General features: G+C 42.8%; 1 protein-coding gene across 1 annotated transcript in view; it reads right to left on the reverse strand.

The window, feature by feature from the left end:
• The window catches only part of GABRG3 (gamma-aminobutyric acid type A receptor subunit gamma3), a 296269-nt gene that overhangs the window by 117408 nt on the left and 163120 nt on the right, over positions 1 to 15741 (reverse strand). Inside the window, exons 4-5 of the mRNA XM_053384109.1 lie at positions 4109 to 4332; positions 445 to 527 (exon numbers count right to left, since the gene is read on the reverse strand). Coding sequence (XP_053240084.1) covers positions 445 to 527; positions 4109 to 4332 — 307 coding nt within the window. The remainder of the gene's footprint in view (positions 1 to 444; positions 528 to 4108; positions 4333 to 15741) is intronic.

Genomic DNA, 15741 nt, shown 5'->3' on the forward strand with positions numbered 1-15741 from the left:
CCCCTGAATGGTGAAAGAATAACATTCCTCAAGTAATAATGCTATAGAACTTTGACTTATGAACTGGAATTGCTTCTGTGCAAGTTATCACAAACTTTTAACGCATCTGAATATGAATGGGAATCACAGTACACGTCACCACAACCCACATTTTAGGAAGGGGGATTTGTGTTTTATTATATATATTCATATACACTTAGATACCCATAATCAGTTCATGGTTCAGTAGTCACTGGGGCCACAACTTAACGCAATGCAACAATTCTTGTCTTTTGCCACAAAGCTGCAGGTTGGAAAACCCCTTGTCACAAACAAAGATGGGGAAACACACACAGTGCCATTGTAATGAATCCGAACCATCTATCAAAATGAGAAACAAATGCATGTATATATGTATATTCAAAGTTTTGCTTTTAGAAGATATGCACCAAAACTATTACTTACAGCTGGAGAATATCAGTGGGCATGAATGTTTATCCATTGGGAAGTTGTGTAGCTGCAGCTGACATTCAGCGTTGATAGTAAGCCTGGAGGGAAACCAGGGAGCTATTACTGTCTCCGTATGACGACAAGTTAAAACAAGACAATATCTGGTGGCATTTCCAATGCTCAATGGTGAAATTCTTTAAAATGCTTATTTAAAGTTGATGTTGGTGTAGGTTTAGTTGTATGTATTTGCTGACCTATGCAGTTTTCAGTAATATAGTTCTGGTTCATGTGTTACCAGTGGGAACAAAAGAAACTTGGACGGTGGAGGAACTGGTAGGTAGCATGACCTCAAAGAAAATGTACGGCACATTCTCCTCAGAAAAGTGTGAAAATAGTTTGACACATAGAGAAAACCCAGGCATTGACCAGAGGAGACCATCTTTCCCTTTGGTCCATGCCTTTAGGCCCCATCCTCAGGAGTTGGCTGAAGGAGCTTATATTAGCTTCCAGGACCAGAGTAAGTCCAAGCTGTGACACAACTATTTAGACAAACCAGGGAGCTGGCCAACTCCCATCTTCTATGTTAGAAGCACAATGTCAGCCTGCTGAGGAGGAGCAGTGAACCAGGCATTTTGTGAGAGGTGTTGTGGTGAGGGCTCCATTCTTTCTCCATGTGAGAGTCGCTTCTGCAGTTAGCAATGGGTGAATTGGGACACAGTTTATTTGTTAATATCTACAGTAAATTGCTGTGCAATTTCACTTCAAATTTTGCAACAGCATTTGAGAGTTTATGAACTCAGTTCAGAAGCTGATAGTACCTTTTGTAGCTGGTTTTGTAGCTTCTAAACGTTATGACCATTTCTATCACTTGGCACTGAAAGCAACTTACAAGTAACTTAATATAATGAGAAAATGCTCCAGACTCAGGGAAGTAATCTAAGCAATATTATTGATACTCTCCAGCAGGGAGATGTGAAGCCTGTCTTGGGAAGATCTACAAGAGTGAGGCAGTGGTGTGCAGTGAATTTTTTTGTAGGGCAAAAGTTAGGGCCAGAGGCTTCAGCTTGTGAGGGAGATTTGGGGGTGGAGGCTGATGTCGTGTGCGTGAGCATCACGACTCCCTCCTAAAGCCAAGCAGAAGCTTTGGGAAGGAGGCACCAGACTTTAATACTCTAATTTACCAGGAACATTTAGGTAACCTAGTCCCCCTAGTCCACTGACCACATGCTCCCCCAGCCTCCTCCAGTCTGAGGGACACAAAATCCCTTATGAGGAACCTTCTGGGAGCTTCATGCCATGGGCAGGGCCAGACAAAAACAGTGCAATACAATGGGTCTATCGTATCTTGTAAAACAAGGCTCCATTCCAGCCTTGCAAAAGTCAGTGGTTTCTGCTCACACCCCGCTTCCCATCCTCCACTCAGACAAGCAAGAGCTATTATCCTAGTTCAGTGGCTGATTCCAGCTATGAGGAATTGGAGATAGTTGGGTGTGGAGGGACTGATTCTAGCAGTCGAGTAGGGCCAGAGAGAGATGCGGACTGAAGTGGGCTGTGGGCCTAGGGAGATTCCTGAGGGCCACATAGAAAGGTCTGGAGGACTGTAATCAGGCCCCATAACCAAGATCCTTCCCTACCCTTGAGCTAGGATATAATATGTATGCTATCAACCAAGGAGGGAATAGTGAATTCAATCAAGAATACTCCATAGAAAGGCCCAAGCAGAAGATACTGACGAAATAAAACAAATATGCAACAATAAAAACCATAGTTAAAATCAAAACAAAATGAGCAGCATCTATAACAAATAATGCCGCTCCTGCAAGTCAATTCCAGCTATGATCCAAATGCCCGGATGAACAAAAACAAAGCATTTAGTCTTAATTTAAATATTTATGCTTTGGGGAGAAACGTGATATCACGTGGGAGGAAGTTCTTCTGCATGTGGGGATGCCACCACAGATAAGATACAGACCATTTTTTAAAACAATATCTAATGATAGTGAATGGGGGTTGGGTCTTCAGAAGCTACATGATAGCACCACATGCTAGAGAAGGAAATGAAGGAGCCAGACATGGATGGACTACAAGGATCATCTATGCTGCATCATAAAGGCATTTCAGCTTCTACCAAGCTATAAGATATGCACAACTTTATTACCCACATCGATATCTGTGTGTGCACATCAATCTGCACATGTATCTATGTGTCCAGTAATACCCCCTCTACTGAAGCAACTGGCAAATATTCAAGGTCAGAGGGGGGTTATTGGGTTGTTCTTGTTTCCATGTTTATTATGTATTTTGTGTTTTTATGTTGTGAACCATATGTTGTGAAATTAATAATAATGTCATTACCCTACAAACGTTGGCAACTGGTTGGTCAGAGCATTAAAGGCTAACATTTGCAAGTTTGGTTTTGGTTCAGTTTTGGGACTGCAATTTATATGAAGGATAGCAAACCTTGTCATATCTGACCACAAAGATGCTGCTGTGTGCATCAACACAACCATTATGTGGGTCATCAGATCAACTTAACGCATTTCTAGAGGAACAGGTTGCCTGAAGAGTTTAACTCATTCCAGATCTAGGTCAAGATCTCGGGGATGATGCCAAATTTAAGCCAAAGTCTGCCTGCCTCCAGACATTATTTTATAAAGCGTGTTCTCCCTTGTGGAGAGCACGTGTTGCAGTGGGGGCTGACGAGACACCTCACTGTTACTAGGCAAAAGAGTTTGGCCATCTTTTAAGCAGGGGCGGGCTGTTACTGGGGAAATTTATATGTTGCCATTTATTGATTGACAGCCCTATTTGTTAAATACATTGCACGCAGCGACGAACTTCCTCTTTTCGCTGCGTGCTTCGGATCACCCACCCTCCCTCCCTAATGTTAGGCTGTTTGCTTGACCTTGCTATGCCTGTCATGGGGTCGTCTGCTTGGGGGCAGGGGCCCGGTAGGAATTTTGTCCATTTGGCTGATTGGCTGGTGCCATTTGGTTTTTGCCTACTGCGTAGCAAATCGTCACAACTTGTAAGGTTGCGGTTAGGCATTGGTTTGAGAATTGGTTGGTGGAGGGGTATGGATTTGGCTGTGCCTGCCCCTCCAAAATGCTGCTGCTGCAAGGGTTTTCCATTAAAGGAACCAAGGGGCCAGTGGCGTAGTGTGGGTTGTCAGCACCCGGGGCAAGGCAAGTAATTTGCGCCCCCTAACCTGTGGATTTGCGCCCCCTAACCCGTGGATTTGCGCCCCCTAACCCTAACCCCCAGATGTTGCACCCGGTGCAGCTTACCCCCCTGCACCCCCCACGCTACGCCACTGCCAGGGGCTCACCATGCTTTTGTCCGAAACCCCCTGGCAAGGGGCTAGGGCCACACAAGAGCCCCTGGGAGCATTCTGGGGAGAGGTGAGGCATGGTTCCCAATCCCGTCTCTCTCCCCAGGTGACTTACCCTTTCTGACTTCACAGGGGGTGCGAATGTCAGAGCTGTCCCCATGCGGGGTCAGTTAGTCGCTACCAATGCCTAAGCAACCACTCACATTGCTGTAATTTTAATAAAGTTGTGCCCGAAATTATGCCAAAAACAAAAATTAAGTGTCATTGTGTTTTTATTTGGGGTGTCTTGGGGACCTCGACACACACAAAGTTTAAATGATGTGAAAGGGACAAACATTAACTTCCTACCTTAGAGTATACAGGATCTTCCCATCATTCCATATTCTCAGGAGCTGATTAGGTGTAGTAATCCAATGAGCTTCTGCAGTTTTAGAATTCCTGAAGATAGTATCTGGGATCCATATTAACCCAACCATATTGCTGTTCAGGGTGAGACTTCTTTTCATGGTGCTGTTAAAACGAAGGCGGCTGTCAGTCCATGTCTGAGCAAAAAATATATCAATTTGGTATTCCTGCAATGAAAGCAGATTAGAACTAATTATTTACAATTGAAAAAAACAGATCACCAGTTTATAAATATATTAACATTTCACTTAAAACAATCCTTTATTTCTGCCCCCCCCCATTCCCAAAATAAAGAGGTAATATACTTGGGTTAACTTGTACCACAGCTTTATCAATAGATAACAATAATCTGCAAAAAAATGCTGAAAGGCTGAGTGCAAACTAGTTTTGTCTGAAAGCAGAAGCTGCCTCACAACCTCTACTTTCTCAATTGAGGGTGGGCTTGATTCTGCAGTATATAAATTTTGTTAAATACATAAATAATAGGACTGTGATGGTATACTGGAATGGGGAGACCACAATTTGCATTACATATACAAACACCCACTTCCAGTGGCCGCCATATAAGTATTATATCACTGTAACTGTTCCGTTCTCAAGATTGCCTTGTTCCTTAGTATTCCCAAAAGGAACCATGGCAGCTGGTTTGTACCAATAGATCATGTTTTCCATTTATAGTTATAATCAGTGCTTTTATTTTCCAAAAAAATGTTTAGGGGTACTCTCATTTTGACTCAAGAAAATACCATTTTGTAGTTCAAATCGGGGAAAATAAATACAATAAATGGACAAAAGTACAAAGATTCACAAAATGTTTAAGGGTTTGCATACCCCTGCATCCCCCCCAGAAAAAAGCACTGGTTATAATGCTTTCTGGTGATGCCCCTGCTGTGGGAACCATTATCTGAAAACATGTTAAGATATGTTTACAAGAGTTCACTCAATGTTCCTGCTGTACAATCTCCATTTGTTGAAGTGGTGCTTTGGGGAGAAGAACAGTTTACTGGATTATTTCTCCTGATTCTAAAACTGCCAAAGCACCTATCTGTGCACAGTGCAAACCTCACGACTCCTCTGTTCAAGAAACGCTGCCACGTAGTGCAAAATATTTAAGAAACATTTTAATTTGTGGTCTTGAACATCCCCTCTGCCTTTTTTGCATGTATGCATGCACACAAACACATTATAAAACACAGAACCCCTTGGAAGCAAAATAAGGAGTATAATTCATGAGGAAAAAGATTATGCAAACTTAATAATAATTTCTTTATTTCTAAAAATACAGTTGGCAATAAAACACATAGAAATGCTCCTTCCCATCACTAATTACCTGGCTGACATTAGAGGTAATAGCAATGTTCTCTCCAACTTCCCCAAATTACAAAAGTTACCATCTGTTGTCATAGTAACTCCCCCCTTCTATCACAGCAACAGTTTCCTCAGTTGCTATAGAAACATATTACAACAGGCTCCTCTTTACAATACTGCCACTGTTCTTTCTCCATACTGAAGAATCTGGTCCTTGCCACTGATGACAATCTCTGTACATGACACTGGAATCTCCTAGAAGTGTGTCTTGTGCAAATTTATCACACAGTGGATTGCCCAGTTAGCCTGTACCAGTGCTGCAGTTAGCTGGAATCTGTAAAAACACAGGTGCATGAGGCTAGTTTCAAAATTACTGCTCGTCTCTAGTATACATTTTATGCCTGGTTTAAGCCCATTTTGCTCCAAATCAATCACGAGACTTGCAACATGGTTTTCTAACTACTGGATCAATATAATTTACATTACAAATACAAGGATATTTTGCACACAATTGTTCGGCAAGAGTAGAAGAGCAAACTCAGGTTGCGCAATTAAAGGGCACCTGGTGCTCTTGTGCAACAAACCTGCTTCAGATAGCAAAGCAAAACAAAACAGAACCATAAGGAAAGTGATGGATAGATAAAGAGGAAAGCATAGTCTCCTTTCAAACAAATTAGAATTGGTCAATGTCACATAACTTCCATGCATACTTTCTGCAAACAAATCAGGATGAATGCTCAATATTCAGATAATCTAGATTAGGTTCAATAAATAGCTATTACCAACATCATAGCTTATCCCAATTAAAATACTCCAAGTGATTGCTGAGAATAAGAGAACCCTGGTGGTTTCAAGAGTGCAATCCTAATCTGCAGACTGATTGGCTGGAAGGTGTTTGGATGCGGTGGAAGTGCCCCTCTGCCAAATCCACCACAGAGGATGCTGCTACACCTGTGGAAAGTCAGAAGAAAGGACTGGTGCAGCTTAAAATTGGCTGCCTGCCAGCTCTGAATTCACAATTATGTAACTTTGTACTATCGGTGCAACTGCTTGAATTGATTCTAACTCTACCCATTATGGCCTCGTGTCTTGCAGCCCTCCAGCTCTAATCAAATACAAACACCAAAGGTAAATGTAAATTTAATCAGCAGTCAGAAATTGTCCAGATTTACCCATTAGTCAAACCTCTTGAGAAAATCAAAAAATCAACTCTAAGAACGTCTTCGTGTTTCGGTTGTATTTTGTAATTAAAGTGTTTTCCTTTTGCCCTTGTAAGGGAAGCAACATACTTTGGCCCAGTATTTGTGGCTGCAGCATGGAGTCTGTTATGGCTGTCAGAGACCATTATCCGATATTAATGCTTCAAAATGCTCTCTGTTGCTCTGACAGATCTCAGGGGCAACTTTAAATACGAGGCAACACACCTCTTCAAATGGCAGTTCCTGGCACTACATGAAAACTCTCTCAGAACTCTGTTAATTTATTTATTATTATTATTTAAGAAACATAATCACTGGTGGGATAATGAGTAACTTTTGAAGATAACTCAAGCATCCACCCATTCCTCATGGCAACAGAAGGTAGTCCTATAACTTAGCAGAAGAAATAATGAGGGTTACCTCTGAGAAATTTAACTGAATTTCCCCTGCCTTCGCTAAGAATATTGCCTGAGGAGAAACTCCCAAAGATGTTCAGAGCATCATTTACCCCCAAGGAGGCTTTCTGACACCTGCCACTCACTTTCCCTTCTTCAAGGTGAGGTTTCACTTTTCCCTTTGTTGAAGGGAAGGGATAGCACAAGTAAAGCTCAAGGCTGAAGGAACAGGGGCGTCTGATCAAGGTGAAGTTTGCCCACTATGCTTTTCACTCTTGTAATTCATTTGAGCAAAAGTGCTCACATAGCCAAGTAACCCTACTTGGATTTCTGACCCTATCCCCAACTCTAACTTAGGAAAACTCGCTCAGGTTGGTCTAATTGACAGCACACTGTTAGCCCAGGCCTCACACATGCAGTCTGTTATTTCTCCTGGAAACTCACCACCAGTTCTGATGGCAGTTTCCTAGTCCCATTTTAAAGATCAGCCAAGAGGGCTTCCCTTCGTAATGCCACCTCTGCACTAACTCTCCACAGCAAGGACTCACAGAAAGGTGTCCCCTCTGGCTGCCTTCCAGCAATGAAATTCCCATCCCTGGGAGACTTGCCAAATGGGATCCATATTTAATGCAATGATTTAACAGCATTTTATCTATGCTTCATATTGAATGTAACTTGTACCAAGCTTCTGAGATTAGGTAATGCAATAAATAGAGAGGTGAAGTTCAGTGGCCCGCTATGAAAATCTTTGCAATTCTAAAATGACTAGATGGTTCTAAAAAGGTTAGACTGCAGCTATGTACATGCGGCATTTAATTCCAGAATCAACGGAGACTGAGTACTTGTTTTTTCTACATAGTCCACACCCAATGAAGATCCATTGCATTATTTTTGTTTGTCCCTAACAGCTCATTGGAGATTAATTCTGCATTAGGCTGCTGTGTGTCTATTTAAAAACCAATGAAAATTGATGCAGGTGCAACTGCCCAATGATGTTGCGAGTAGACATACAGTATGTCAAGATCACAATTACCACTTTCTTATTCTTTCACCTGGGGTATGTGAAGGGAGGAAAAGGCGCTGTGGGTAAAACCACAGAGCCTAGGACTTGCTGATCAGAAGGTTGGCAGTTTGAATCCCCGCGACAGTGTGAGCTCCCGTTGCTCGATCCCTGTTCCTGCCAACCTAGCAGTTTGAAAGCATGTCAAAGTGCAAGTAGATAAAGAGGTACTGCTCTGGCGGGAAGGTAAACGGCGTTTCCGTGCGCTGCTCTTGTTTGCCAGAAGTGGCTTAGTCATGCTGGCCACATGACCCGGAAGCTGTACACCGGCTCCCTCAGCCAATAAAGCGAGATGAGCACTGCAACCCCAGAGTCGGCCACGACTGGACCTAATGGTCAGGGGTCCCTTTACCTAACCTGATCAAGGGGAGTTTTCAAATGTGTACCCAGTTACCACACCCACCCTTATAGAAGGCAGGATCTAGAAGTCACAGAGTCATAGATTTTGACGGGACTCTGAGCATCATCTAGTTCAACCCCCTGCAATGCAGAAATATGCAACTGGATCAAACCTGCAACCATGGCGTTATCAGCACCATGCTCTTAACCAACTGAGCTACCGATCAATCTAGACTGAAAACAGCACGTTGAAGATGAGCGTGAACTCTTTTGGAATGAGAAAAAACTGCATTGTTGTGTGACAAATGGGATAGCGGGGACATAGCCTGAAAATACAACTAACAGGTTGCTTTTGACAATCTCTGCAGGGTGAACAGATTCAAAGGACGACCAGAGTCCTTGGTTTCAAACAGATCCTGAGAAAATGAAGTTTCAGTAAATGAAAAAAATCTCACCCCTGCAACTGTTAAGGGAGCAGGGGCCCTGTTTTCTTTTGCATCTGGTGGTCACCCTTGAACTTTGCTAGCTATAGGAACCAGACCTCATGCACCGTACTAGTATCACACTCAGGCGCCTCTGCTTGAGGATATAGATGCCTGTGGAGCAATAATTGGTGTTGGGCCAGTAGGCTGCTCATTGGGCTAATTATTTGGGGAATATTTTTCTCCTATCACATTAATTTTTTTAAAGCCATTTGTCCTCTGATGTCTTTGATTTGAGGATTAGCATGCAGCATCAATGTACAGTCCAAACAGAAACAGCTCCAAATACTGTTAGTGGTGGTAGTGAAGGATTAGAGTGGGAGGTTGGTGCAAACTTCTATCAAGATGATAACATACCACCTTGCAAGCCAACCAACCGAATTATCAGGATGGAAAACAATCAAATCAAAGCCAGTGATTAAAGCCAAGCACCTGTTGTCCCAAATGAGAACTGGAAATCTACTAATACATTCCAAAATCAGCTCTGCGCCTTTCAGAGACTTGAATTTAGTGTCTCATCACAGATGGGCAACATCTCCTTACAAAAGCAGTTTGATAAAAGCCATACAAGCAAGTGTTATCTGCATAAGAATCTGATTTTTAAAACGACCAAAAAAATTTAAAATTGTGAACAGTAGAGGCTCAAATTCAGCTCAAATCCACTATATCTACAGTCCCATGTTCACTTGCTTGAGAGGAAGCCTTGTTAAACTAACTTACTCTTGATCAGGCACATATAGGATTTTGTTCAGATGTTCATTTAGCTCACTATCAGCTACAGAACTATTAGTTCACCGTGAGCTGAATATTTGCTTTTTGTACACCCATGTCATTCAAATACATTAATTTTTCTTTCCACACAAAAAGTCCATAAGGGGTTCTCTAGTTAAGTATCAACAATATTTTTCTCTAACCATACCTAACAACTTTGCCTCCAGTAGCTTCAGCAACCTTGTCTCCATATTAAAGAATAATAAATCTTTTTGTCTTTGTTCACATAAGGGTGTCTCCACTGTGGTCATATGTTAAAATAATATTCTGTAGTTATTTACTTATTGTGTATTCATTAATTCACATCCAGTTCCATATCTTCCAGTCCTATTTCTTGTTGCATTTGCTGTGGTTTTCTATCTTTTATTTTAAAAAACCCCATCTCTTCCATTTATACTCCTTCCACTCTTTTCCCAAGAAAAGCTTGGTAGCTTTTTCCTCTGAATTTAATCCAAATTGTACACAGAATCCTTTCTCTCTCAACTCTAACTCTGTCCGTGTTGTAGTCCTGTGCTGCCAGTCGCGGCAGAGCTCTGTGGAGGGAGAAGCCAGGCAACCAGCCAAGTCTCAGGGAGGTACTTGCCTGGAGGCAGAGTCCATATACAAGGTCCAGTTCTAAGGTCAGGAGTATCTCAGTTCATGTAGTCAGATGATCCAGGAGTCAAGAAAGCCAAGGGTCCAAGGTCACGAGAAGCAAGAAGCAGCTAGGTCTGAGCAGTAATAACAAATGTTGTTTCCAGCAACTGACTTGAGGCTGGGAAAGCTAGAGCCAGCTGGTTCTCATCAGGAGCAAGAAGGCTGATCAGCCGCAGGTGGAGTCACTTTGCCTTCTGCTCCAGGCTGCTGCTCAGCAGGTGAAGCCGACTCCTGGCCCATGACAGCCAGCTCAGTATGTATCTTCACCTCTCCATCCATGGCTTCATCCTAGTCCTCCAACATCACAGCTCTGCCATTTGGTTGTTTCATTGCTGTAGACACCTGTGTGAAGGACTTCTCCATTTCATCATCTGCTGCCTCCAGCTCTACCATTTCACTCTCCTGTACTGGCAATCCTTTATCAATAATGCTCTCCAAAGCCTCTGTGTCTTCTTTAAATCTACTTTCCATTTTATCCTTCTGTGGTCCATTTTCATTCACCATTTCATCAATCCCATCTCTTTTATTTGTTCCTTGAATAATTGCTGCAAGATGCCAACAGTCAATGGAGTGTCCAAGGATGTATTTGCCATATTGGGTGTTCTTGGTCTTATTAACAGCTCAACTCCACTTTAAGAACTTCCATCTCCCATCTCCACCTTAGGGTCTTCACAGCTTTCCTTATTAATCCATGTTCCTTTCCCACAAGGCAAGGTGACATATAGATTATTAGAGAAATGGAGGCCTGCTGCCCTTATGCCATGAGGGCTGATGCGTGGTTTGGGGGCACAATTTTATTTCCTCCGCTCTAAGTCAGTCACTCCCAATCTAAGTTTCTAGGAGCCCAAGTTTCTCAATCTCCTGACATAGAAAGTGGCTTTTACAGAGCATCAGAGGTTGATCCCTTGTACACTCTCCTTTCCTTGAGCAAATTTGACAGGCAAGAATAATGACTTGGCTATCTTTAATAACCATATAATTATCTCTGTCAATGAGCTGTTGACAGAAGGTATTTAGCCTGCCATGTTCCTCCCCGGAAGACCCCCCTCTGTGATCTTCAGATGAAGGATGGCATACTAACTAATGAACTAACTAACTAACTAACCTCACTCACTCACTCACTCAGGGAAAAGTGAGGGTTGTGTCTTGGGAAGATGGGGTGTGGCCTAGAAGGAAATGCAGCCCTTAGCTGAAACAACTTGCCCCCATCTCTTTAGACAAGAGCTGCCAAGAGTTTCTGGCATGACAAATTACTGGCTAGCTATGGCAGACTTTTTCTTCCGCTAAATGGTGCATCTTTTTCATATGCAGCCTTGCTCTTCCTTGTTGTTTCTCACAGACAATCGTCACAAGCCATCATTTGTATTCGTAAAGACGCTCTTTTGACTGCTTTAAAATTCATTCTCGGTTGCACTTGCTGTGGCTTCATTGGTAATCCATTTCATGCAGGCTTCATTCTGTACATGAGAAAGCCCAAAACTATTGTTTGATTCACATTACATCTTCTTATTTTCCAGCCGGTTACCCCATCTCACTGACTGAGTGCACTCATCTTGTCTTTGCCCTGTGGATCCTTTTGAGTCCTTCCGGATATCATTTCAAACCAGTGGTTTTCAAAATTCTCAGAAGCACAATCTACAAAACTCGCACCTTCTGGTGCTTTACAGACAACAACAACAACAAACTGGGATCTGTGTGATTGTAGCACCCCCTAAAACTTACTTAGAACATTCATTTCTTACTAATCCCCCAGGGAGCTCTGGGGTGGGATTACATGGCCTTACTTTCCTCATTGTTTCCTCCTAATAACCCAGTGGGGTGTTTTTGACAGAGAAAAACTGACTCAGTGTGCTTCATGGCTGAATGGGAATTTGAACGCTGGTCTCCTAGATCGTAGTCCAACATTCTTATTGAATGTAGGCCCGGTCTTATTCAACATCTTTATCAACGACTTGGATGATGGACTCAAGGGCATCCTGATCAAATTTGCAGATGACACCAAACTGGGAGGGGTGGCTAACACCCCAGAGGACAGGATCACACTTCAAAATGACCTTGACAGATTAGAGAACTGGGCCAAAACAAACAAGATGAACTTTAACAGGGAGAAATGTAAAGTATTGCACTTGGGCAAAAAAAATGAGAGGCACAAATACAAGATGGGTGACACCTGGCTTGAGAGCAGTACATGTGAAAAGGATCTAGGAGTCTTGGTTGACCACAAACTTGACATGAGCCAACAGTGTGACGCGGCAGCTAAAAAAGCCAATGCAATTCTGGGCTGCATCAATAGGAGTATAGCATCTAGATCAAGGGAAGTAATAGTGCCACTGTATTCTGCTCTGGTCAGACCTCACCTGGAGTACTGTGTCCAGTTCTGGGCACCACAGTTCAAGAAGGACACTGACAAACTGGAACGTGTCCAGAGGAGGGCAACCAAAATGGTCAAAGGTCTGGAAACGATGCCTTATGAGGAATGGCTAAGGGAGCTGGGCATGTTTAGCCTGGAGAAGAGGAGGTTAAGGGGTGATATGATAGCCATGTTCAAATATATAAAAGGATGTCTTATAGAGGAGGGAGAAAGGTTGTTTTCTGCTGCTCCAGAGAAGCAGACACGGAGCAATGGATCCAAACTACAAGAAAGAAGATTCCACCTAAACATTAGGAAGAACTTCCTGACAGTAAGAGCTGTTCGACAGTGGAATTTGCTGCCAAGGAGTGTGGTGGAGTCTCCTTCTTTGGAGGTCTTTAAGCAGAGGCTTGACAACCATATGTCAGGAGTGCTCTGATGGTGTTTCCTGCTTGGCAGGGGGTTGGACTCGATGGCCCTTGTGGTCTATTCCAACTCTATGATTCTATGATTCTATTCTATGATTCTATGATTCTAGTCACTATAGCACACTGCCTTCCACTAAGGATCACTGCCTTCTCCTTCTCACCCTGCTACACATTGCTGAAAGCTCCTTTCTGCCTGCTGTATGTTGTATCCGTTTATTCTGAAATTGAGGCACTATGGAGGCTTCCCACTCCGTACAAACAGTGACATGTGACAAGGCCTTCTCTGTAGTGGCCCCACCCTGACTCTAGAATTCTCTGGGAGTCTGGGCAGCAGCGACTCCCACTGACGGATTAAAAACAATTCTATTATCCTTCTTTCTGGAGTTAACTTGTAGCCACCAGTGCTTGTTTGGCCTCGGGCTGTTACTCTGCTATGGTTTTATAAATTGCATTGTTGGAACATTCATTTACATCTTCTGCTCATTGGATTTTTGTACCACTTGGAAATCTCCCTAGGATCCTGTTGTCATGATGAAGGGTGGAATACTGATTCTGAAAAATAAATAATTCCAGCTTTGGGAGTGTATGGGTCATGAGGGGTCTTGCTGTTGCTTGCCCTCCTTCCAGTGCTATTTAGATATAAAACAACAACAACTGCCTGTTAATTGCACTTAATTGTGTAACATCATATCTAGTTTGGGTATGAGAGGGCTGGGAGCCTTTGGCCTTCAAGGTGTTGTTATGATTCCCATCATCCTGGACCAACCTTACTGGCAAGGACTGATGTGAGTTGGTCCAACAACATATGGTGGACCATATGGTACCCATCCTGGACTAGAGGATGATGCCTTTGAAAAGTCACTTTGCCCAACTTTTTATGCCCAGGTGGGCAGGTAATATAGTTTGCACACTATAGTTTCTATCAGCAATATGACTCCTCTTCACCTTTAAACCTTCCTGTTTCAGGGGACTATCTGGCAGGAGTTCTAGTAGAAATCTGGCAGTGTACATGCACCTGGTTCTAATCCACATTCGCTCGGTGTGTTTGCTTTAAATGTAGTAGTACCTCTTCTGCGCTTTTTAAAGGGGTGGGCAAAAATGGGCTGAAAATCTAAATGAAATGGTTTGAGCATTCTGATGTATATCAGTCTCTAAAAAATGAAGTTCAGATCCACAAAGACATCGTGAGATATTAAAACACTGAAAGAAAGGGAAAAGTTGCATTTCTTTATGGTCTAGACTTCTTATTTTAAAATGTTCTACACAGTAGTAACAGTGTTTATCTCTGGAATTACAAAGAGCCAGGTGCCTGGTTTCAAAGTGCAGTTTAATGATTCTGTTCTGCCGTCCCCTTGATTGTTTCTCCACCTAATATTTGATTGGCTTTATATACAAGTATTCATCTTATGATAACGATTTCTAATCAGTTTGGCTTCAGCATTTCCATTACAGGCAAAAATTGTCTGATTTTATCGCTTCTGTTTATCTGAATTGTGTTGGTTGTTCGTGCCCTTTATCAAGTAGCTGCAGGTTTGAATTGCAAGCTGCAATACTTTTTGTCTTTTGTGGGTGTCGATGTCAGGGTTATCAGATCCACCAGCTAACTGGTACATAAAGCTGGCTCAGCCATTCCACAATCGACCTTGGTGAGAAAGAGCTGTACCATTGCACATTGCGTTATTAAAGTGCACTATTATACTGAACTCCTTGCCACTAGGCTGAGGCCCTCAAAGGAACGTGTGGGAGGGAAATTACAGCTACTTGCGCCTGCATTTCGAGAGCAGTGATGATAGATTGAATTACTTGACATATTCTTTCGGAATTAGCAGTCAGGATTTAAAAGTGCAGCCATATATCCACCAGAGATCTGAGTTAATGGTGTGCGCCCAGTCTTAACTTTGCCATTTTCTTACTTGATTGTTTATTCATGCACCCTTCACGTTCTATTTATGTAGCTATTTGTCTGTAATAAGAAACAAATTTGGAGAATGAGGATACTTAGTTACAGCGCTCATTTACTTTCTGCGGCGAAGATTTGAAATATGGGTATCTACATTAGGAGTCTGATAGCACACTTCAAACGACAATTGCTATATTCTGCATCGGGGTGGGGTGGAGACCATGGCATCGTATGCCATTGGCTGGCAGTGGCAAGTCCTGATGGAGCAGTGCAGCCAGAGTTTGTGCCAGCCAAAACAGAAGATGGGCAGAGAAAATGTGTTGTGGTGGCAGCAGGTCCTGTGCCACCCAGGCTGTTATGTACTGAGTTGAATAGGATCCAAAAAGCAGCAGTCTGATTGGTCCTAGAACAATAGGATTCAGAATGCAGCAGTCTGATTGGTCCTAGAACAATAGGATTCAGAATGCAGCAGTCTGATTGGTCCACAGGAGCCACCCAATCCAGCTCCAGGTGGAAGGGAATCCGCAACCTGATTGGTCTACAAGAGAATCTCTGAATTAGCCAATCACGTGGGGCCCATTGTGTAAATAATGTATGTAAGGCAGACATTCTGGGGGAACTTCCATTCCTCCTCACCACTTTGAGCTGAATAAAGAGCATGAAATCCACTCTCGACTCCGAGTATATTTCACAGGCCCTGCCCCCACC

Source organism: Podarcis raffonei, chromosome 4, assembly GCF_027172205.1.
Source record: "Podarcis raffonei isolate rPodRaf1 chromosome 4, rPodRaf1.pri, whole genome shotgun sequence".
In the NCBI taxonomy this organism is placed as follows: Eukaryota; Metazoa; Chordata; class Lepidosauria; order Squamata; family Lacertidae; genus Podarcis; species Podarcis raffonei.